General features: G+C 43.2%; 2 protein-coding genes across 8 annotated transcripts in view; both read right to left on the minus strand.

Annotated features, from left to right (window-relative positions):
• The window catches only part of crppa (CDP-L-ribitol pyrophosphorylase A), a 59,609-nt gene extending 41,743 nt beyond the window's left edge, over positions 1 to 17,866 (minus strand). For 2 of the 6 annotated variants that reach the window (XR_003929572.1, XR_003929571.1), the window contains exons 1-8: positions 17,497 to 17,864; positions 16,280 to 16,556; positions 13,942 to 14,091; positions 8,999 to 9,103; positions 8,663 to 8,708; positions 6,605 to 6,702; positions 969 to 1,046; positions 614 to 706 (exon numbers count right to left, since the gene is read on the minus strand). Coding sequence is in view for 4 of the 6 variants with exons in the window: in XM_030072561.1 (XP_029928421.1) it covers positions 614 to 706; positions 969 to 1,046; positions 6,605 to 6,702; positions 8,663 to 8,708; positions 8,999 to 9,103; positions 13,942 to 14,091; positions 16,280 to 16,556; positions 17,497 to 17,726 (1,077 nt within the window). In the remaining 2 variants the exon portion in view is untranslated. Of the gene's footprint in view, positions 1 to 613; positions 707 to 968; positions 1,047 to 6,604; positions 6,703 to 8,662; positions 8,709 to 8,998; positions 9,104 to 13,941; positions 14,092 to 16,279; positions 16,557 to 17,496 lie in introns of all 6 variants that reach the window. The other 4 variants (XM_030072561.1, XM_030072562.1, XM_030072563.1 and 1 more) reach the window with 3 other exon arrangements.
• On the minus strand, positions 4,638 to 23,614 carry sostdc1a (sclerostin domain containing 1a). Of its 2 annotated transcripts, XM_030072566.1 has the most exons (3): positions 23,349 to 23,614; positions 20,723 to 21,168; positions 4,638 to 4,648 (listed from the first exon to the last, which is right to left on the minus strand). In XM_030072566.1, exons 1-2 carry the CDS (start codon positions 23,551 to 23,553, stop codon positions 20,723 to 20,725), a joined length of 651 nt encoding a protein of 216 aa, XP_029928426.1. In that variant the 5' UTR covers positions 23,554 to 23,614; the 3' UTR covers positions 4,638 to 4,648. The 2 variants fall into 2 exon arrangements, with proteins under 2 accessions (XP_029928426.1, XP_029928427.1); XM_030072567.1 differs by lacking the exon at positions 4,638 to 4,648 and having other exon boundaries at positions 20,170 to 21,165.
• Positions 23,615 to 24,355: the final 741 nt, after the last annotated feature.

A 24,355-nucleotide genomic window follows, 5' to 3' on the forward strand; every position in this document is an offset into this window, starting at 1 on the left:
CCAACACTAATGAAACCTCATGTGTGTGCGGATTCAGGGCTTTACTGGAAAGCCAGCACGGCTCACACCAATCATTACAGGGGTTTAATCGAGTAATACTGTGTGATATTTGCACTTATTAAATTTGAGCTGTTTGGAAAACATCATTGGGGACACGACAGAGAGCAGCGGGCCCCGTTACCATGCAATGCTTTGTCGCCCCCCCCTCCATTGCTTTGGTGCATTGCAACACGGGCAAAATTAGAAACAAACACACAAAAAAAAGTTCTGATCCTCTTCAAGCAATCACTTTCCTCCGTTGAACTCTGCACGCCAGCGCTGCTGTGTTGTTGACTGCAGCATCGATATCGGATAGCTCCTGCCGTTCCAAACATCAGAGCATTCCTTATTCTTTACTGGCGTGCAGATCCATCCTTTAAAAAAAAAAAAAAAAAAAAAAAAAAAAAAAAAAAAAAACATGGCGGATTCACGACAACAAGTGGAAACAGTCAGGAGAGCACAGAGGGAAGGGGAAATCTCAGTTTCCATCATTTGGCGGGTGCGGCGGGACAACGCCGGGACATGCGAATTCGTGGTGTTCTTTCCTGACTACCGTATCCCGACGTGAACTCACCCAAACGACGACCACCGGGTAGAGGAGCGCTCGGTTCGCCGCCTCCAACGCCGACACCGTGGCCCTCACCTCAGACAGGCACCGGCGGCTCACCTGGGCACATCAGAGAAGCGGGTCAAACATTTCTGCTGCATTCAACAATACATATGAGCATTTAGAGCCAAGAATCCTGTTTTTTTTCCTTCATTCCATAATGAATAGCAAGACGGAGTATCCTTGAATTTCAAAAGTGAGGCTTTCACAGAGTCTAGGCATGTTAGAGTTGCGTGCGGTTTCCCTCCAGTCCACACAGATGGAATATTTACATAGACGCGTGTTCATTTCTCAGAAATTTGTCCTTAAAATGGGAACTTACAGAAACCTGGATGAAGTTCCAGCCTTTTAACAGATACCTGGCGTTGTCTCCCATCATGTCTGGGATGACGTCCAACTCCTGTAAGATAGAGTACCCCGATGTTATATTAGGCATCCTCTTAGTTGATGTTCTGCTTGTTACAGGCTCCTGTTTCATAACGTTTAAAGCAGGTGCTGCGGTGCCGAGGCCCAACTGCATCTGATGCCGAGCGGCTCAATGACTTCACTTCTCAAAGGTCAACAGCCTCCCCGCTGTTTTTTCCTCTCCCACTTATGCAGCCATTTAGCTCGAGAGTACACCCACCTGCTTTCCTGTCATCATCATTTTCTGATTAGGGATGAGGGATAAAAGTTAAAATACACTCCAGCGCTTGCAGCAGGGAGTGTGCAGCCGAGTGGCTCATTTCCATCAACCGTAATCAGAGGCTTATTAGAACAAATGGAAGAGATAAAAAAAAAAAAAAAAAGAAACCGTTTCTGGGCTCCTTTATACTTCTGAACTGGCAGGAAAATCCAGTCATATGCAAAAGCCGGGAACAGGGACCCGACACAAGCCAAGTTAAATTTCATTACACTGCAAATTGAGTCAAAAACCAGTGTACAGCCAAGAATCGTAAAAGCTTTTCTGCTCAGAGGACCGGGACGTTTTAGCCGCTGATCTTTCCATTCTGATTCGACCCTGGCATACAAGTGGCATGAGGCAACCGGATAGCACGCCATGTCCACCATGTCCGTTTCACATTCATCTTTGTTTTGCCTCTAATGACTCCCCAGTACTAAAATTTGACACGCAGAGGAAATAAACAAAGACACAAAACATCCCGAGTTGGAGTCTGACATTCAGATACACTTGTAGTCCCCATTAAAATAACAAAAGAAATTGGAAATATGAAATGGTTATAGGAAACATCTGTCGGAGGGTTAATTGGTCTTGAAAGATAACTGCCTATGGCTTCAGGAGGAAAACCATTTCAGTCTGAAATGTAGATTTGCAAAGTTTAAAAAAAAAAAAATCTGACATGATCTAAACCAGGTTGGCCATGAAATCCCAGAGTGGGAATGTTTATTTAAATTTAGGCATGGCCTGTGGAGCCAAGAAGCCATGGAGGCTCAAGGACCAAACTACTCAAAAGACAGAAAGAAAACAAAGTTTCAGAGTTCAGCACAGCAAGAAACCACCCACAAACAAAAATATGAAACGTGTTACTGGTGGACATAGCTGCATCTTGGTGGTTATGAGCAGGATGGGCCTAATTTAAAAAAAAAAAAAAAAAAAATGTGGTGTTAAAACAATTAGGAATGATTAAAAATAAGAAACTGGAACATAATAAATTTATATGCCATTTCTCCTGATTCAAACTGACATTCATGCTGAGATTAAATGTGCTTAATGGCTTTCATTTATTCCACTGGGTTGGGAAATAGCGGGAAATAGCAAACAGCTAAACACTGGGGCAAATGTCATTTTTGAAAGTGGCTCCATACTTCGGCATGTGTTAGATCAGCGTCCAGAGGTCCTCCCCTCCTCTGGAAAACACACGTGGCTGGGAAGTCGGTGAAAATGGCAAGCGAAAGTTGGGATCCGTCAGCTACTGTGGCCGATGGATAAAAAAAAAAAGGGAACTTCCCGGCGCGGCTGGTATTCAGCAATACCTCTCGCTTCTTGTCTGAATGACAGATCCTCTTAAAGGTTGAGGTTAATCGTTAAGAAAACTCAGTAAGTTGATGTATGCGTCTGAGGATTTCCTTTGATCTGGGCTGGATATGAGAATATTATAATGCATCAAGTTCAAAGGATTAGCGATAAGGACGAGCGTGCGGAGGAGGCGACGTGGCCGGTCTTAATCAAATCCTCCCTTCCTGCATTTGTGTCTTTATGTGCTCATAAAACATGCGATCGTCAGAGTTTAACCCTTGTTTGAAATGCACCACAGCATAGTTTTCAAATAACTGATATTTCATAATTACTTAATGGAGGTCAAAGTGATTTTGGAGATTGCAAGTGTTGCATCATATTGACAAAAGATTCAAACTAGGGTTGTTTTTGTGATACTAACTGTTTTTACCATGATTTATTATATTTGGTCCTTATGAAACATTCAGACAATTAAATGGAGAAAGAGACCAAAAGATTTTGAAGATTTTGAATGAAATTTGAATGAAGAAAATGAGAGATTTCCTCTGATATACAGCATCAAGAGCATACCTGTGTTTTTGAATGCTGTAGCCCATTTACTGCTCTGCATCAATAAGTAAGGATATTATTGAGATTTTTTCTTCTTTTTTTTGGATATTTTCTTTTACTCATTTACTTTATTTTACTCTTCAAAATCCTCTGCTGCCCTGGTTTAAAAAACAAAAACAAAACAGATGTTTACATTTAATTAATTAAGAAATCTTTTCTTCAAGGACTCTTTCCCTGGAGGAGACGTGGATCCTGTTATGCGGGCTTTCAAGTTGGACAGGAGATGCATACATGTACTGTATCCATCAATCGGAAAAACAAATGTCCCACTTGGTAGTTAGACTGACTATCATAACTTTATTAAAGCAAGAAGAAGCCAAACACACATCATGTTTTCCACAATGCCCATGTTGCTTGTCATCTGTCTTCTGGATTTAATTTTCCAACTAAAAAGCGTCAATTCAATGATACTTGGCGGCTGAATTCAAAGTGCTGGATGTCTGAGCTTCCCACCTGCATGTGAACGCACCAGAAGATGTGTACGATTATTCATATCAATGTGTGCATTAAACTAAATTACCGCACAGTGATCAAGTAACAGCGGCAAGGCGTTCACGGTGATGGATTTACTGTCTCAAGTACGTTTCAAGTCCCTGCAAGTTGATTTTCCAAACTGCAGTGAAACGAACAGCAACAAACGGCTGCCCAGAAGGTAGAGGAATGCATTCCAGCATATAAAACAGTATGGTGTGCTTTGGAAAAGATTAGTGGTGATGTAAATTGTGAATGAATTACAGCAAATGTGCTCAAAACTGCAAAAACACCAATATAGTGCTTTAATTTATAGGGTTGTTTAGTAATCTGCAACACATTTCCCTAAAAAAAAAAAAGAAAAGAAGCACAATGAAACAAACTGCATCCTCTTGCAATTTGGTAAAAGTTTGGCTGGTTTACATGGCAATTTGATTTTTTTTTTTTTCTTTTTAATTGTGCATCAGCTGGTTTCATTAACGGGTTTGTCTGTAAACACGGGTTTACACTGCGTTACATTTTCATATGATTGCACATCTGTTTGTGCGCTTCAACACCTTCTCTTGGGTGACATCCTGCTGAGAATCCCCTAATCATATTCTCACTGTGCACTGCGCACACACACACAAACACACACACACATATCTGTATGTATGTGCTGCCAAATCTTCCACCTGCAAACACAGTGAACCGTCCTGTCAGTATTCAGCCCAGCTTGGGCGGCCCTACCTCGCTTCTCCCTGTATTAGGTTCACTTAATGGCACAAGGACAAAGGTAAATTCCTCATCTTCCGCTTCTTCCACTCTCCTTTCATCTCCCCCTCCCTTCCTGTTCTCTCCCAAAACCCCTGAAAGGGATGTATCTGGTCCCAAACATGCGCACCGGAAAACACATCCCAACCGGCCACCTGAGCGCAGACGGGAATGGTTCCAATCATCCGATCCAGCGAGGCAGACACCGACCCCTATCCGTCTCTGGGGCCCCGTCCAGCGCCGAGACAGCGAGATCCGCCTGTTTGACACCGGCTGATGAAGGACTTGGAGCGAGTTTAAAGGAGGATGAACTGTTTGGATCACGGCGGAACATGGAAACACGTAATGCGGCGCACTTTGCCGCCCCCTTCCAACTGTCAGCGGCTACACCCAGCAGGGATTATGTATACATCAAGATTACCCAGGAAACACATTTCAATACATGAAGCCATGTGGGGCCAATGTGTCAGCTTGGGTAACTATATTGAAAGTGAAGAGAGAGTAAACTGCACTGACAGCAGAATACAGCAGATACCGAAAAGACCCCGACCGACCGATCAGCTGTTTGGCTCATCACAGATTTATCAGTACCGGCGTATGTACTGACAGATATGTGAGAAATAACTGTAGGCCATATGTTACAGTAAAAAGCCTGAGATAATATTAAAAAAAAAAATGCATCAAATAGTTTGCCCTGCAGACATCATTGTTACTTTTTACACTTTACTTTGTATAGCATGTAAATTAGCATAGTGTATCACAGCTGAGCCTAAAGTGGTGCAGACTAGAAATTTATTCTTCAACTGTAATTTATCCCTCAAGCCTCCAGTGCAAATTTTCATTAGAGCTAATTGGGTCCTCGCTACAAATGTGTGATTTTATATATAAAAAATATTGACCAATGTATCATTATCAGATTTTTTTTTCAGTTATTGGCCTAAAAATCCAGTATCAGTCAGGATCTAAAAAAAAAAATCAAGCAGACGAAAAAGATTTTATTTCTCTCGGCTCTTTCAGATGAAGTATGACGCCCTCTGCGGCTGAACGGCTGATTGCACTTCCAAGCGTACAACCTCAACGTGTCAACAGATTTGGATAGAAACGGGTCGTCTCTCGACTTCTACACCTGATTCATTTTGTGCTGAAACCAATTCAGCTTGTTAACGAGCAGCTAATCGTGGTAACAGCAAGAACCAAATGTAAACACTAACGTCGTCTGTTAAGATCGGGCACTTTGCTAAATTAGCCGATTTATAGCGTTCTGATGTCTTTGCTTCCTGTTCTACTCTTTCTGATGTAAGGACAGTTGTCGCCCTGCTTCACATCCCAGCAGTTATGTAACTAAGAGCTGCCCAGTATGACCACAATCCTCTTCTGCTGGCCAGTCAGCAACTCCACTGGTCCAATTAGCGGTCGGGTGGCTTGCTCAAGGGCACCTCGAACGTTGTTGTCGAGGAAGGGAAGACGTTTTTCTTATTCTGTTTAACTTCAACAAGTGTGTTTCTCCAACCTCTAAGCGGTCTGCGCTGTCACAATCAATATCTCAGAACGCCCCTCCTTGCCGTTTCACGTATGGATGCGTTTTCCACGTTTTTCCGTCGCCCATTAACACTCCATTTAACAATGGAGGATGTGTGCAGCGTGGGCCTCGGGGCGGCGAAGGAAGTTGTAGCGTTTGAAAAAAAATGATTCACAGCGAAAGGGAAGGGTATTCGCTGCGGTGGGACAATGTGGGAAACTGGGAGTTTGTCTGCTCTGATTGGGCCGCAGCGGTGGCAGCAGGAGGAGGGAAGAGCTCATCACTAAACACTCAATTAATCAAGGAAATTCCCATGGCATGGGAAATATGAGTGCCATCTGCTCTGCTTCACGCAGGGGAGTGAGAGGTGGAGGTTGGAGATGGAGGGAGAGGAGGGAGAGGAGGAGGAGGAGGGCTGCAGAGTGTGGATGTCCCAGACAGGCTCCATTAGAGGTCTGACCGCAGATGGCAAGTCTCACCACCAGGCCACCCAAGTGGAGCTCACATGGGTTTGTGGGGGGATTCGAGGTACAGGACGGGAGACAGGGGGATATACACATGGTAAACCCATGAAGATCCTCAGCAATGCTGTCATCGTCATCGTCGTCATTACAATCATAATCACAACCAGTCATTATCACACTCATACCACGTCCAAAGCTCCCATCGTCTTCTGGAGAGCATCAGCCAGCACCGCAGCTTGTGCAGATCCACCTGTGATAGCGCAGGCTGACCGTGACAGAGTTTCTGGAAGGAAAAAGGATACGCTGGTTAGCTAAACAGTACTATTAGGAGGCAATGATTGCGATTTTTTTTCAGCACTTGGAGCATCTACAACGCTTGAGTAAAAATGAGCAGAACATTTCATCACCAATCTCTCAGCAGCCACGTCTGGCAGCCATCATGGAGGTCCACTGGAGAGCTGGCTGTGTGCAAATCACGGTTAAATACAGCTACAACCAGCTGCACACAACTGATGTGGTGTGGATGTAGGTCAGCTGAGCAATGTTAGAAATAAAAGTGAATGATGATTCCTCTTCACATTTAGTTTTACCAACAATAAGTTCTAAGTTGAAAAGTGTCAGTTCAATTAACAGAAAAATAGTTTTGTGCTTTGATGGCTAGCCAACTAACCAGCAGAACAATGTAGCAAAGTAGCTGTTGTCAGTGTTTTTTCATTCATCCTCTTAATTTATAGATGCATCACAAACACATGGCCAAGGACTAGTCAACAAGAAGTGGAGTGCAAATCCGCCAAAGTCACAACCAGAAGATGCGACCCTGTTCATGCCAAGTGCTGCCTTGACCCATGACCGACCATCCCACCGTGATTCGTGATGTTATGTGGATGCATTTGGAACGTAGCCCTCTGTTTGTGCAAAGGCCTGCCCATGTGTCACGACCCCTTAAAGCTCACTCACTCGACACATCATGAACATGCTTCCTGGCGTGTGCCCAACCTTCCCATCACATTTTGTGCAAATCTGTCCTGTGCTTTCTGAGTTATCCCTCTGCTCAACAGGCTGGTGGACAGGGGCGATCCTGCTAAACTCCTGCAGGAGGCTTCTCCTCCTTGGCGGAGATATGATATCACTCTGAGTCTATCTAACTATCCAACACAGACTCGCTTACCTGGCAGCCCCAGCCTTAGACACACTACTTCTGCATACAAAACTTCTAAGAAAACCTTGTTAGACAAAAAAAAAAAAAAATTTGAAACCTTGACTGAGCCAAAGGCAGAGAGAGATCTTCTGCCAGGAGAGCTTTGTACAACAGGTGCCAGGAGGTTGCTTCTACAGCTAAAATTATCCTACATGCAAACCAAATGCAGCGATGGTTAGACGACCAAGTACTGCGATTAGCGGGCTGACAATGTCTCATTATCTAAAATACAAAACTGATCAGACGTATCAGTGGCGAAACTATTACCACCAAAGCTTAACCATCTTGAGACACTTTTTGATTCAGGCGTCCACAGCCACTGCTGGTGACGACCTCCAACATGGCCACCGGAGGCTGATTTACATGATCTGAGAGCCAGCTATTGAGAAATCGGTGCATGCAAGTTCACATACATACACACGCCTCTACAAGATACACTCAGGAATGTGCATACATATATCCACACACATGCATGCATGCACACACACCGAGACACTTTCTCAAACTGACAGATGTGAGAACTTTTTTACTCTCCTCCTCCAAAAAGACACAATGAATTCATTCACATGGAGATGAAGCTCTGGGCATAACCTTATGTCATCGGCAGGCAGGTAATTGTTGGTCCAGGTGCCGGCAGAGGTGAAATGCAGGGCTGTGTTTATTTCCATTTCTCTGATTGTGATAATCTCCCGTGTCCCGACTTGCTCACGACAGCATTCACAGACTGCATACACCCAGCCGGTGCTAACCAACCTAAACAATGCTACAAAGGATCTTTTCCTCGGCGCACAATAAGGGACTATTTCGGCTCAGTGTGGTCTATTCATTTCTGCTCCTAGACTGCCTCACAAAGACAAAAAAACAAACTCTGAAAAGGTCCTTACATCGCTCATTTCTGATCATTAACCTGTCTGAGAAGAGTAATCATACGTGTGTGTAATCACATATATCCAAATCCTTTTTTTTTAACGAGATGAAAAAGTCTGCTATAAACTGCACAGGGCAGGGGCTGATGTAATGGGTAATGTAAAAAGAAGGCACGCACCTTTGATAATGGATTCTGCAGCGGCCAAATCTCGTTTGTAGGTTACCTAGAGGACAAAACAACTTGGTTTAATGTTACCACATGTTAAAAGTTCCACATGTTTTGATACAGGATTAAACGCAGTACATTTACTTTTAAACTAATTTCCAAAAGGCAATTATGGTTGTCACATTAAATGCATCAGTGTTTCCTGCTCTGCCAGGGCTCATCACTTTTGATATATGAGCTTTCTCTGTGCCCATATGATAAATCAGCAATGAGCATACAGCTGTGTTGGCAAAACGTCACCAGATCCCCCTGTCCCCAAAACCCAAAGCGGGCCCCTGGCTAGCTCACCTTCCACAGCGTTGGCGGCCCCTCGATGAGCTTGGCATTGGTGCCACAGTACTGCAGGGCCAGATGGAGACACTCTGTGCCAAACTCAAAGTCTGACTCACTGCACTATGGAGAGGACACAAGAGACATGGGGCTGTTGACAATTGTTGACAATTATGTATTTCCATCAGACTCAGGGTAACCACATCATGGTGTTTTGTTCCACTGAGCGGCTGGACTCGGGTGATGTGTGAGTGATACAATGAATATCAAAAGTCTGAACACTTGCAGGTTTTATATTTTACATTGACTTCAGGCTGGACAACACATCAAACAAACCCTGGTCTGGATACAGAAGACGCCAGTCGAGGTCAAAATAAAGGGCTGCTAATTTCTAAGAATGTCTTAAATACGGAAAATTAAAATGACCTTGTTCTAAGTATGCCCACTCCCTACCTTTTGGCTCATTAAGAGAATTAACTTGAGCCTTTTTGTAAAGTTTTCTGTCAACTTTGCACATCTGGATTTAGGAATTTTTCCCCATTCTTATCTTCAAGATATTTCACGCAACTCAGAGAGCACGAGGACCTGCAGTGCATTCTTCTCTTCAGGTCCGTCCACTGATTTCCTGAAGGACTGGGGTTTGGGGTCTGACCGGACCTTCCCACGATACTCATCCTCCTTTTTTCTCTCCAGTCATTCATCAGATGGTTTGGTTGTGTGCTTCAGATTGCTGAAAGGTGAAATTCTTCTTTAACTTGAAATTTTTTACAGGTGTTTCAAAAAGTATCTTGGTTTATCTTGACCCCGTCCCATTTGAAGAGAAACAGGCCCATGACAGGATGCCGCAAACACCATGTTTGTCAGCAGATATTTTAGGAAATAGGACACAATCTATGGACAAGGAAAAAGGTTGGCTGTGTGCCGAACTTATCTTTTGGAATTAAGATCAAGTTACCTGGGTTTCATCAGACCATAAGTCATTTTCCTGTTTTATTGTGGGAGACTGAGTTTGTCTTTGGACATAATTAAGATGGAGAGGAGTGTTCTTCATCTTGCCACCTACCACTCAACTCAGAATCGTAGAGAATACGTAAAATGATTGTTCCTGTAAAGGCATGGAGCATTCTTCTGCTATTTCACGGTTCCTGCTGACCTCCTCGGCTGCCTCCCTCTTGAACTTTCCACCTTCCAAAGTTATCCATCTTGGAGGAACGACCTGGACCAGGCAAGGTCCTGATGCTCCCATATTTCTTCCGCTTCATTTTGGCCATCCGTGTGTTCCCTTGTGTATTTGATGCCTTTAAATACTTCTTACATTCCTCTCTCAATCCAAAAGCTTCATCAACATGATCTTGACAGGCTTGTGCTGGGTCACTGTTGTCCATGATCTTTCTGCTACGTGGGGCTATGACCCATGGTAGCTCCATGTATTTTGGCTACGCCCCACCACAACCTTAACAAAGGACTCTAGATATCAATCAACATCTAAAACAATATGAGAAAAGTCATCGGAGCCATCGTATTTCCGGAAAATCGCTTTATCTGTCAACATAGCTTGAGCGTAAAGTTTTCCAACCTAGATCCAGTGTCTTTCAGGGTGCAGTGTCAACCAATCAGGGGCCACCAGGAAAAGCCTACTCTTCCTTTGATTGGCTAGTAATCGTTGCCACTTGGTTAGGTTGGGTTAGGGTTAGGGCGGAGAAAACTCCATCCTTTGGCACACAAAAATTGAAGGCAGTGCTTTTTTATTAAATCATGTATTCTACAACTGGAGTTGCAGGAGGGGCGGCACCCTAATGCCCTTAATGGACCACAAAATCATTAAAAAAAAATCATAATCCTGATTATATAGTTAAGTGTATGGTAACTGTCAACATGCAAGATGTCTTTTTGCACATCAATATCTTCCTACACTAATTTTACCTAAACAACTTTGTACCAAAGAGCATTTATTTAAGATGCTTCTGCTTTCACTGCTGGGAATACTTTGACAAAATCAGACTGCGGTCCCTGAACATCACACTGAAGTTTGGATTGAGGCGATGAGCTCATATGCTTTAAGACACACTCAGGACTACAAAGACTAAATCTTGCTACCTGAGATTATAACCTGGGTAATATTTTATCGAGCTATAAAAGAAAAGGGGTCTTTTTTTTTTTTTCCTCAGGAAGCCTGGAACTGAAGAGAGAAATTACAGGAGAACTACGCTCTCGGTCTTGTGGTAATTTAACCTTTAGCATTTTCTCCTGGCACAAAAGCCTTCACTGGGGACTGGATAAAGTGTCTCCCCCTTTGTCTTTTCAGCCCCAAGTTCTGCCAGACTCAATGGATGTCAAGCGGCAAATGTGCAGCTCTCACAGATTTTTCATGAACATGTCCTACAGTGGTAACCTGACAGATACCTTACACTTTCCCTTCTTTTTAAAAAGGACTGAAGAGGAGCAGAGGAGAGGAGTGGGAGACGGGACAGGGTGGGAGGAGGAGGGGGGGGATACTCTCAAAGTACCCCCAGCTTCTCCTTCTCACAACATCGCTAACTGTAGCATCCCCTCCAATTTGTCTTAATTTTCACAACTTGACTGTTCTTGACACTGCAGCGCAAATGTGAGCTCATTTTCTGAAAACGCCAAAGCCAAAACCAACAGTGCTCCAAAGCAATCTGAAAATCCGTCATGTGCCAGGAATAAAAATAACTGCAGACAAATGGGGCTCCAATTGGAGGCATATTTCAGCTCTTAGCTCAAAGCTTCCTGTGTCCTTCGAAAACACTGCTATCCAAAGAAACATCTAATGGAGTCAAGGTTGAAATAGCAAAGCTTGAAGTGTCTGAAAAATAAATAGAGAAAAAGAAAAAAAAAATTCTGCAAACCAAATTTCAAGTTTAGGAGGCCGTATTCGCTCTCCAAGCCTTGCCAGTAAGCTCGGGCAGCTGAGGATCAACGCGTTTATGGTTTACGTCATCGGATACATTCTTTCCATTTTCCAGGTACACACATTAAACCCTCCATACTGCTCAGATCGTAATCGACATTAACCTAAAGTTGCCATATAATGCTCTTTCACCATTTTCTCCGTCTAATCCTCGCTTCACTTTTGCTCCAAGACCAATTTGCCGTAGCGTGGCAGAGTATATTAATGTGTCATTTTTTTTTTCCCAAGACATAATCGAGGTGCAGTGAAAATGATAGCACCCACACCGCAAAGTGTTCAGCGGGAAACCCTGCAGGTTCTGGCACATCTGCTGAACAATGAGGGACTGTAAATGCCCGTTATGATGTATGATACCCCTAAAGCCCTTTGTCATCTTCGGGTACTGGGTGGCATATTCATTTTTGGAGCATAAATCTCAAACCAACTGTCATTTCAGAAGACGTGAAATGTGAACGATGTGCAGCACAGGCCTGAAGAATGGGTGCTCGCATTGTCCGGGATGCAGTGTTTGATCCTCTGTTCACAGATGAAGCTATTTTCCTACTTTTCAAGCTGAAGGTTATTTGGGGACAAAAGGTGGAAAGGGAAAAAGTGAATCCATAAAGGGGAAAAATGGAAGAAATGATGAGAGGGATCACAAAGACATGAAAGCCCCTTCCAGGCTGACAGTGAGTGCCAAGAGGGCAATTATTAACTCAAATTTTTTAAAAAAAATCTAATTAAATCAGAAACAATTATTGAAAAACAGACTAAGTGAAATATTACAAAAAGAATAAACAGGGAAAAAAATCAACTTTTAATCAGTTTTCAGTCATCAGAAATGGTCTGGTAAACAGTTAACAGAGTTTTGTGGTGCAACATAAAAAGTTATAAGGTATAAGATTCAAGACATCATTTCTTATTCAAAATAATCTACAATGAGGATAAACGCATAATGTTGGAATTCAATAATGGCTACCACCATGCTGTTTCTCTGGCAGGAAGTGAAGGTCACTTTACTGTCAGTGTTGAGGAATCAACCTGCGGGTTCTCAGGCGATCCCACCCATCCTAACATTTTTCATAGAAGCTCACAGTCTCGCATCCTGGTGAAATTGTGTTATATAATTCAAATAAGTCCGCTCTGCCTCTCTACCCCGAGAGCAGTTCATCACCACTGTACAAATCAAATGACATGCAGAAAAATGCAAAATGCATTGTGAAATTTTAAGGTTAAAGATGGACTGAAAGCTGACTTCACGCTCATGGATCCACACAACGATTTTTGAAATTCAAGCAACATTTCGCTTGAAAAAGGTCTATGATCGAAACGTCGCAATAAATTCTTTATTCTGGAAGTTTTTTCTTCAATTACTTGGGACTTAATTGTCCCTTTCCGACACACCTGCTTGAGAAATAGATGTGCGAAGATTTTTTGCTGTCCCTGAAATTCAACATCCAAAAATAATCTCTCAGTGGCCTGTTTACCTACCTTTTGCTTTATAACCACTTCCTGAAGAGATACTGAATTATTGAAGTAATAAGTTTGGGCTGAACAGGAGAAAACACTCCCCTCAGTGACTGACTGTTTTTTTTTTTTTTCATGTGGTGGCTCCTTCAGCTCTGATGTGTCGAAGGCTCTCATTCATTATTATTATTATTAGAAGTGTGAATACTGGCTGCAGCTACGTCACTGCAGCGACCATATGGATGTTTTTATAGAGCTCAGGAGTGACCACCCACTTTTTGGACGGCTCAGTTTCCAGAAGTGAATTTCCCATTCATTTCCTCCATAGACGTTTCAGAAAATCCTTACATAAAGAGTTTTAAGCCAAGGCAACCAGCGACAAGACGAATCGTGACCATAAAAACTTGATCCTGAATCAAGTCGTGTATATAGTAATTACATTGCATTAGTCATCGACATGGTGCAGTCCTTCCTTCCCGACCTTTCCACCAATCAGAGATGTCGCTGTTACATTTTAGGATTGTGCGTAGTGCAGTACTTCACGATGAAATCATGAATAAAACACGAAAAACAAAACACCTACCCTCTCGTAGGCGCGACAGATGACGTCGTACGTGAATCCCTGAGGCATCTCGCTGGCTCTGTACCTCGCTCGCTCCAGAGAGTGGTCCAGGTAGCCCTCCGCCGTGGTGGCTATCACCGTGGAAACAAGAGGTCGGATAGCCCCGGCTGCCTTGGTGCAATGAGCAGGAGAAAAGAAGTCATTTACTGAGTTTGACTGATTTATGCATTAATACATTTTACTGAAATAAAGGTGGATATATACACTGATCCAAGTCCTAAATGTCCAGTGTCACTGTTATCATGCAGCACTCATGAAAAAACACACACACACACAAATAAACACACATTGTCAAAATTAATCATTTTTAATTTAGATAAAGATTTTAGAATCCACTTCAAAAAACAACAAAATATTACTATAGCCACTTATTATATCAGCAGTACCTTCACACTGAACATGTGCTGCTGTTTTAAAGTCAATATGTTGACATAAAATGCCAAAGTGCAGTACAATTATTTTGGCTTTCATATGAACAAGACTAATAATCATGAAAAATCATTCTCTTATCTTATTTCGAGGTCATAACCATGACGACAGTAACAATACAATTGTTTCAACAAACACAGCTTGTGCACACAGTACCTTTCCTTCCTCCCCTTGTATTTCAAAATAATCAACATCCTTGTAATAATATTTTTGTCTAACCACCGCGGCAAGATGGAGGACGAAGCCCTCCTCGCCGCCGGCGGGCCCAAGCGGGCAAAACTTCTCACAAATGAAATGAAAGCAAACATGTGTTCCGCGTGTTACACATGTTGTTAAAATCAAAATTAATCTGCTGGTGGAGACAGGCGCTCTGTCATGAGCACGGATACTGGCAAGATAATGAAGACCAGACCGCATGCTGTGAGGGTTCATCACACACACAAACACACACATACACACACACAAACACGCAGGGAGGGCCTCAGTGACACTCCATAAAAACTGGCTCTGTGTCAAAAAGCCCTCGCTTTTTTCCATAACCCATGTGACCCGCATTCAACAACGTCCTCTCCCAGCGAGTGAGGCTCCGCCATGAATCACAGTTATGAAAGTAAACTGAAAGTGGCTTCGTCAGAGCCGCGAATGTTTTCCATCTATCACTGATGAAACAAACGCTACCACCGGGAGCGATAGATCTGTCGGCCTGACAAACAGTTTGTGAATAAATGGAAACACTGTGTGTGTGTGTGTGTGTGTGTGAGTTGGGGTGAAGTTAGGTAAGAGGTGCAAGTGTGGTGCCCAGTTCCAGCCCATTACCAGTTAAGTATGATGGTCCTGTGTGCACTCTCCAAACGATCCATTCCCCAGTTCAGTTCATTCTTTATGTACTTCATAAATCCCTTATAAATTTGTTACGCATTTCAAAGCTCTATTCTGCAACTTGTGATCTATTCTGTGCACACAACATCCACTGCACATCTGTCCGTCATGTGGGAGGGATCCATCCTGTTACTATCCCTGAGGTTTCTTCCGATTTTTTTTCTTTTAGGGAGTTTTTCCTGATCCAGCGTGACGGTCTAAGGACAGAGGATGGTGATGGTGTATTGCTGTGAAAAGCCACTTGAGGCAAGTTTGTAATTTGTGATATTGAGCTATACAAATAAAACTGACTCAATTTGACCACCGCTGAAAGGGACAGAGTCTGAGGCTCCAGTGAGTGGTAATACCAGCGTTCTTCAGCAAACAAAATAGTTCCAATGAAAGCAGAGGTCTGAGAGTAACAGTAAAGCGGCAAAAATACACAAAACATCATACTCTGTTGTGGATACTTAAAATGCTTTTGGCACATGTTGTGTGTATCAGTTAAATGGGTTTGCATCCGTCAATGTCGTGACGTGCATTGCCCCCCCTCCTCTCCCTAATTAACCCCTATTGATTTAGCACAGAACTATAAAAGAGTTCTGATCGACAGTGTGACACTGGGGCTTTTGGCTGTTAACTCATATAACCTTTTGTCAAAAACTCCAAACTATCCCTTTAAGAAAACATCAAGCAACAGCTGAATATGAGCATCGGTTCAGACTGCAATTTGCCCTCATCTCCCTTTGTTATCCTAGGCACCAGACACTTTGTTATCCTTTCTGAGCATGAGGCACTGCTCTTCAACAGATGTCAATTTCTGTGCCCTCATACCTATAACCCATAATTTCCATGACTCCCTGGAGGAGGAGATCCTGTATCTCAATTGGACCATCCTGGCTAAATAACGGATAAATTAATAAAAATTAAATCATCCCAAATGAGACAAACTATAGGAATAAACACTTTGAACGTCCTTGATTGCAGGGATATGAACTTGTATTATACCAACCCCGTGTTCCTTGGCAGCCGTGGCTATCTTGTAGAGGAAGTCCTCCTCCACAAAAGGCCGTACGGCATCGTGGATGATGACCACTTTGGGTTTGACTCGCGGCGCCCCGTCTCCCCCCTCGCCGAGGGCCCGGACCCCGTTGAAAATGGACCTGTGCCGCGTGGAGCCGCCTTGCACCACTCGGATCCTCTTGTGCTGGAAACGCTGGACGATGTCCGTCATCAGCTCTGTGCTTTCTTTGGCAACGACCACCACGATGCTTTGGATCCATGACACCCTGTCAGAGGACACGGGGAAAATCAGCCACGTCTGTTTTGCAATGTGATGATTCAGACGGACCAGTGTTGTAGAGAAGTATGCAGACACACCTGTATAGAAGCTTTACATTCACTAGATAAATAATTTCCATCATACAGTTTAGTAGAGTAACAGAATATTATCACATTAGACGTTTAGGCACTCAGCTGCCACTCTTTTCCAAAGCATCATGTGGGGGATCTATGACCTTCAATACCGAAACAATTAGATAATGAGGTGATTAGTCAATCAACAGAATATTAACCAATAATATTTCTAATAACTGGGTAAGCATTTTAATCATTTATCAAGTAAAAATACCAAACATTTACTGGTTACAGCCACAGAGATGCTGAGATTTTTGCCAACTGGTCTGACTAAATGGCGAATTTCAAAAGCACCTTGTGATAGGACTTTATCATTTTAGTATACTTTTTTTTTTTTTTTTTTTTTTTTAATATTTGTTACAGTGAATGATTAATCAAAAACATCAGTACGTTAACTGACAATGAAAATACTCTTTATAGCTGCAACTATAAAACCTGTGACCTTCATGGGACCCTCTCTTCCATCACTGGGCCTTTATTCTTTGCTGTTTTATTAATTTCCTAATAAAGCCTGAGTTACAACCATGAGAAGTATCTGTTTGTTCTATGAGGACCAGAGAACCTTCACAATGCAATATAAAGCCCTGAAGTTACTTTTTGCACCCTAAATGTTTATTGCACTTGCAGCAGGTAAATGCTCTGCACGGACACACAAGTCAGAGTTGGTTTTGGAGATGTGGACGCAGTGGGACAGCAGCACACCTTCCTGTCCTGCTTCAGGCATTCACTTTCCTATCACTGTGCCTGAACCTGCACATGCTCAGAGATAAGGAATGTCACATCCCGCATTATTCTCCTGCATCCTGTGCCTACCTCTCGAAAGCCTGGATTGTGTAGCTTATGAGCGGTCTATTGAGAAACGTGCAGAACTGTTTGGGTGTCTGCAGCCCGGTTCTCTCCCCGGTGCCACCGGCTGGAAGAACCACAGACACCGGGAAGTCCACGCTGCACTTCCCCGGGTCGTGGCTGCTCATCCGGGCCTCGCCGCTTGGGAAAAGCCCGGGATCGGCAGGCCTGTCCGCGTCGCCGTTTTCCTTTTGCATGGTTTACATCAGGTGTTTGGTACGAGGCCAAGGCAGGTCAGTCTCCAGGTCGTCCGCTGGCATCCTCATGTGTCGCCGAAATAATGGGCGGAGTCCTGGAGGTTTGTGACAACGTGGATGGGAATGTGGAGCGCAGAGTTTCCAAGCTGCCCGGAACGCACCGCGACAGCACCGGTGATCACCTTCAAAATAAAACCCTTACTGAAGCGTTCCAACTTTTTAATGATAATGCAAAGCACCAAAAAAATAAATAAATAAATAAAAATAAAAAATAAGCATGCTAATTTGGAAAAGTGGGAGCCAGAGCTTTAGTCTGAAGCTATAATTGATTTTCAAAAAGTAAGTTTCTGCTGCACTTCAGATCAGTTTCCCAGGTGTGCCTCTCATTTCCTGCAAGTTTTTTTTTTATTATCATTATTGTTATTATTATTATTATTCTACCTAATCAGGTGACACTTTCTGTTGCTCAGCCAATCAGCATCAAGGCCTTAATTGGATCAGTGTGCAAGGGGTGAGCTAAATTGAGGGCAGGGGGACTTGGCAGAAACACTGCTTTACATGCCAAAATTATATTGACTGTTTTAGCTGTGTTATATAGCTGCAACTGCTCTATTTTGAAAGAAACCCACCACCGTCATTTCTTTACAATATCCAGTGCACCTACTGCACAAGTAAAAAAATGCATTCTGCTGCTGTTTTAGATTAAAAGGCTGACTGATTAAAGGTTAATTGATTAATTGTTTCCTTAAAAAATGTCCACACAGAGTTGAATAGAGAGCAGCTGGACCGGTTTGTAGATTCTCGAAGACGTTTCACTTCTTGTCCAAGAAGCTTCTTCATGTCTGACAGACGGGTGGAGAGTCCCAGTTCTCTCCTCCAGCTGCCCTCGATTCAACTCCGTACTCAAATTTATCTAAAATACATTCAAGAAGAAATTCTGCAAATGAAAGTGCAATGAAAGTCCTGCACAAATGCCCCTTTCCACCGTCTGTATTCGTGCTCATATAGCCCTCAGCTAGTGTTCATGTAACCCACGACGATGCAATAGCAGTGATGTCATTTTTCCCAGAAGCTGATTCAGGACATTTTTTGGTTAGGACATTTTGTTTGCACTCTGTTGCATATGCAGTTGTTAAACATTCAAGCTGCTCATGGTTTATCTTTGATCTGATATTGAAAACATTTTGTCCTTCTATTTTTTCAGTATATAATACAAAACAACTGGGCATATAAAAAAAAAAGTTCCTAGAAGCTACATTCAGGCCAAGTGTCACTGAGTTGATACAAATCTGTGCGCGCTCTAATAAAATTGGGTCAAATAAATGTTGAAATATGAACCTGCACCTGCACAAGGCGGAAAATTATAGCACACAACAAGTGCATTTGATAATACATCATGCACAAGTTCCAGGACTGAATATGAAAACATTTGATCATACATCCAGGATAAACAAATACATAAAATGAGACACACAATGGTTTATAGGTGTTCGTGTAGAAAATGTGGGTGGGGGAAAAAACACTGAGGAGTTGTGTCTGGCATTTTTATTGACAGAGCAACACTAAAAACAGCTCATACTGCTGTGCTGAAAAGATGGGAGTGTGATCTGTTGAGATTTGCACTTGCACAGCCTAATCTTTAGAATATAATATAGTGTCTTTGAATTTTATTTTGAAAACAAAACCGCTTAGTTTCCGGTCTTGTGCTGCCTGCCTGTGTGTAACTTCACGCACCTTTTTGGGAAAAGGATCACAGCAGCTGTTACTGTTGCCTCGGGTCGGGATTCTCGCGTGATGTCAGCAAGGCCCATAATGCGGGAGCAGCGCTATTATAATCTCGCGTGATGTCAGGGTCGTTTGGCGATCCCACCTGTTCCCACTGAGCTCTGGGCCTCTCTGCAACCTCTTGGAAAAGTCTGCAGCTTCCTCAAAAATCCCCCATATAAAATATATATATTTGTGGGTGAACATGTTTCTTATTTGTTTGGACATTTAAAATGAAAAAAACATGTAATTATCACCAGATTTGTTTCCTTCACACAACATTTTCATTAGGAAGATGGCACTTTTTGGCATTTTAAGTAACTTTATAAAGCCACAATAATAAAAAAAAATAATAATAATTCACCTTTTACTTCTTGCTATTATGACAGCATGATGTGGCATTGATGATGCAACTTTTTTTGATCCACTAACCCATTTAAAACATATTCATGACACTTTTTCCTGCTTTTCCAGCTAACCTATCTGCAGTAACACAGGTCTCAAATATTGATTGATTGTAACATTGCTTTGCTTGACCAATAGTTGAAAATTGTCCATGCATGCGTGGCAAAGACTGACAGTCCTCAGTGACAACAGCACATGTGATAAAAAGTGATATTTATTTCGTATGAAGTTATTACAACACTGAACAATGACAAAGCTTTTCCAGAGCGGACTCTTCAACCACTGCCGACGCCACCGTGTTTATGACTAAACATAAAACATGACTTATCGTACGCTGCCATAGAAAATATATTACATCATACATCTTATATAGTAAAATTCTATACACATGGCCATACTTCAAAAGGCAAGTAAGAATTTGCTATATGTACAGGTATTTACACACTTTGCTGTGACGTTTGAGATGCTTTGTTTCATGCCATGTTAACTGGTGTTATGTGCCTATACAGGTGGCCATCTGCATATAAAAAGAATATAGGAATGCATGCATTTGGCTACATCTTGGACAATGTGGATTGGCTTGGGGCTCCAGAGTGCTCTGCAGTGATTAACCCCACTTTTTTTCACATTATCTGCTTAAAAATATCAAGAAAAGTCCTTGGCATGCCCTTTGTAGTTCTCCATCATAGCAGGGAACCAGCTTCACGTGCATCAAGTCCCAGTCACATTGAGAGATAATCCACAACTACAAACTCTGGAAGCTGTCAGCAAGTCTGTGCACCAATCAAATCTCCTGTACGTGGCTGATTTTGAGGAGTGATTCAGACTCAGGGTTCAGTGTCGTGCCAGTTCTCGCTCAGCCTGTTCTTCCCCAGCCTCCTCTTGCTCTTTGACTTGGTTTTGTGCAGAAGCTGCGGCGGGGACACGAGCGGCTCCTCGAACTTGTTGCCCGACTCGTTGTGCTGCCTGGAGTACCTCTTGCACTTGCAGGAGGTGACCACGGTGATCTTGTACGTCCTCGTGCTGCCGTCCTGGCACTGCAGCTGGATGCGCTGGGTGCGGGTCTTGTCGTTCACGCACCGCCAGTCCTGGTTGCTCCGGCGACTCCAGAACTTCCTGCTGTAGCCGCTGCCGATCCAGTTGGGGAGCATCTGAGCCGGGAGACATTCGCCGGCGCACACCAGCTCCTTAATGGGGCTGATGCTGGTGCACTGGCCGTCAGAGATGTACTTGGTGGACCGCAGCTCTCTGCATCCAATTTGGCCTCGCTCTGCTGGAAAAATGCACACTGAGATGTTAAAATCTAAATTAGCAGACTCAGGCAATACATCCTAAGAAAGTATTTCAATACCAGAGCATAATATTTGCTAATATGGGTGTAACACTTCACCTTTTCATGGTTCAGTTTGTACCTCGACTTTTAAGCCACGGTTCAGTTTGGCTTGAAAGAAGGAACTGAGTCAGAATTCAAGTTCTTTCCCATACCAATGTTCTGAAAAAGTTGAACAATTTAGGGCAGAAAGCCTTTGTATGTGCTTGTGGAAAAGTCAGTTATTAGGATAAGTGGTTCTACATTATTAATGTGTTTTCTGGAATTTTGCATCTTGGTTAAAAAATACTTCACATGCAAAAACTGTGGAAAACAAAATCATGGTTTACCACAGCTGTACAGTTTAATGAAACAAGGCCTGCAAAGTCACAGGATTTGGCACTAAATCATTGCACCCATATTGGCTGACAAAAACAGCCAAAGTGATGCTTAGCTCACTGAACTGCATAACAATGTAAATCATGACCATTCTCAAATAGATTCCCTAACCTGTTCTGTGAGAACTGTGTATCGCAGTAACTCAATATTATTATAGGATCACGATATAATTCTACAGAAACAAAACAATAATTCCGAGTTATTGCCAAGTCATATAGTCAGTACATTATATTGGCAGTGAGCCATTTTCCAGCCTTTGGCAGGTTTGCTTCTGTTTCATTGCAGCTGCGACCTGCAGGGATATACATTTATATGGGATGATGATGATGATGATGTAAAATCTTGACCTTTGCAGCTCCTTTTGAAGCCAATCAATAACTGCCTTATAGAGGAAATACAGTGCTTCCTTTGCATGCAAGGAAAGCCTGCAGTGCTTAGAGTTTTACCACTGGAAGAGGTTTATAGTGGGATTATCTCAGAGCAACAGGTAAGACTATCAGCATTGTTCTGCTGGAGGCCGTCCCCCCTACCCCCCCCTTTCCCCTCTTGCACTGTAACCCAAACCCAGATCCATTCACGCAGCGCCATACACCTCAGTGACAATGCTCCCCCAATGCCTCTCTGTGACAGTGTTTGATGAATGAATGAACAGGGGAAAGGCTCACCCCCCCTCCCCACTCCCCACTTCATGGTCCAGCTACTCAGAGGCCTCAAGTCAAGCTGCCACAATCGCAGGCTTCCTGTGCACGGCAGCACACCTCCATCCACTTGCACTGACACACAATCGCACCTCTAACAGCGTCTGCTGGGCCCGTCGGAGCCTCTCATCCCCAACCGGCTGCCTGGCTGCCGGCCAGCGAGGTGTGCATTACACACGGCTGGATTAAGCATTGCCTCATCTCAGCCGGAGTGATGGGCATGTAATGGTCTCTGGAGGGTGTCACAGATAGATGGGCAGAATTATGATCTCACTGGGGGGATTATGCTATGAAATAGACCGTTTCCTACAATGTTAGTAATCCTATAGGGGCCTCCAATGTGTCTGTGGTACTCTATAGTGAATTTATAGTAATCCCCCATGTCTCTACTGTGGGACTTCTGTGGTATATTTTTGACTGATAGCAGCAGCGCATTATACTGTTACTTTTCTATGGTGTCAAAGGATTACTACTGTGTTTTTGTAAGGGACTATAAAAGCTGGAATTTGGATGCAGCAAGTTCTTAAATAGCACTACCCATTTGAATGCATTTGCCCTTTAAAAAGGGGGAGGAAGGAGAGGAATAGTTTAAAGGGCACATACAGTCAAATGATTAGTGGTGTCTGGGTGAGAGTTTGGGGCATCGAAAATCTCTTTTTGCCTCCTTTTTCATCAGTTATATTTTTCATTCTCCTTTAAAAAAAAAAAAAAAAAAAAAAAAGCAAAAAAGCATAGTGAGCAAATCTATAGGCAAACAATAGTTGTATATGCTATTATAAAATACCTTAGTTTGACATTAAAGCATAATGCAACGACTACAGGGCAAAACATACAGAAAATCCTACAGTATATCGATATGAAAGATTTAAAAAAAAAAAAACACTATGAGTAGGCTACCACACACACTTTAACTACGGAATTCATGCTGATTTTTCCTCAGATGGCATTTGAGAGTTTCGAACAACTCCGCTGCACTGTAAAGCACAGTAACTCAGGGCTTCATCTTCACCATCATCATCAAGTCCCTTGCAGGATGCCTCCACTCACCGGCTCTGTCGTGCGCGGCGCCGCCCGCCACTCTGCCGCCGTTCCTCGCGCGGTTCAGCGACACGTTGCTCTGCGCCTCCTGCACCGGCGCGCTCACATGCGAGTAGAGCATCTCCGTGGCGTCGTTCTTGAAGGCTTGACAACTCCTCAAGAGGATGGAGAACAAGAACAAGGCATGGCACGACTCGTGTGCGCCCAAGTGCATGGTTGCCGTCTGCAGGGCGGATGGGGAGCGAGACGAGGCGTGTGAGGTCCGGCTGCAGGTAGACGGATGCTGGCTGCTCTGTGGGGATGTGGCTGCCTCCCCGCTCGCTTTATACCGCCGGCCCGCCTCTCGCTTTGGCAGCCGCTCAGGTGCGCCTCAGCCGGGAAGCTCTGGTTGGTCGACCGGGGCGCAAACTGGAGCGATCCTCCCGCCCACTTCTGTTATTCTGGGGAGTGAAATCCCATCCTGCATGATGGAGTGGGATGCCCCCCTCCCTCTGATGATGATGATGATGATGATGATGATGATGATGATGATGTCGGTGGTTGTGGCGATGATGGGATTAAGTGGCTGAGTAATTGCTCCCCCATTCATCTTGTGGAGTTAAGTTAAAATAAAATAAACCAAGGCTTGAAAACCCATAACCAGCTCCATCATCAATCTATTGCAGATTAGCAACAAATTAGTATAACAGAACCCTTTGAACGGCAAACGCAAGGGCGAATCACTGCCTGATATTAAAAACAGTAACAAAACTAATTTATTTCTCTCCAAAATAAAGTCTGCCCAATTATATAACAGGTAAAATTGAGAAATCAGAAAAGCAAGGACATAAAAAAACAAAGGCTTAAGTCAGTCCTTCAAAATGTTAAATAAAAAAAAAAAATATTATGAACAGTACACAATACACAGTAGTATTAATATTTCAGTTTTCAAAGCCAAGACGTGCTAGTGTGAGGCCAGGCCTTCATCTTCAGCTCAAGTTTTCATCTTAAACTCAAGTACAGAGAAAAACGTCCCT

Source organism: Myripristis murdjan, chromosome 16, assembly GCF_902150065.1.
Source record: "Myripristis murdjan chromosome 16, fMyrMur1.1, whole genome shotgun sequence".
NCBI lineage: Eukaryota > Metazoa > Chordata > Actinopteri > Holocentriformes > Holocentridae > Myripristis > Myripristis murdjan.

What these genes read in the sequence shown, in the direction of transcription:
- sostdc1a (XM_030072566.1), bottom strand. Translation starts at nt 23,553, where the DNA reads ATGCACTTGGGCGCACACGAGTCGTGCCATGCCTTGTTCTTGTTCTCC. An exon ending in CGCCGCGCACGACAGAGCCG is followed by an intron (nt 21,169 to 23,348) that starts GTGAGTGGAGGC and finishes GCATTTTTCCAG; the next exon opens with CAGAGCGAGGCCAAATTGGA.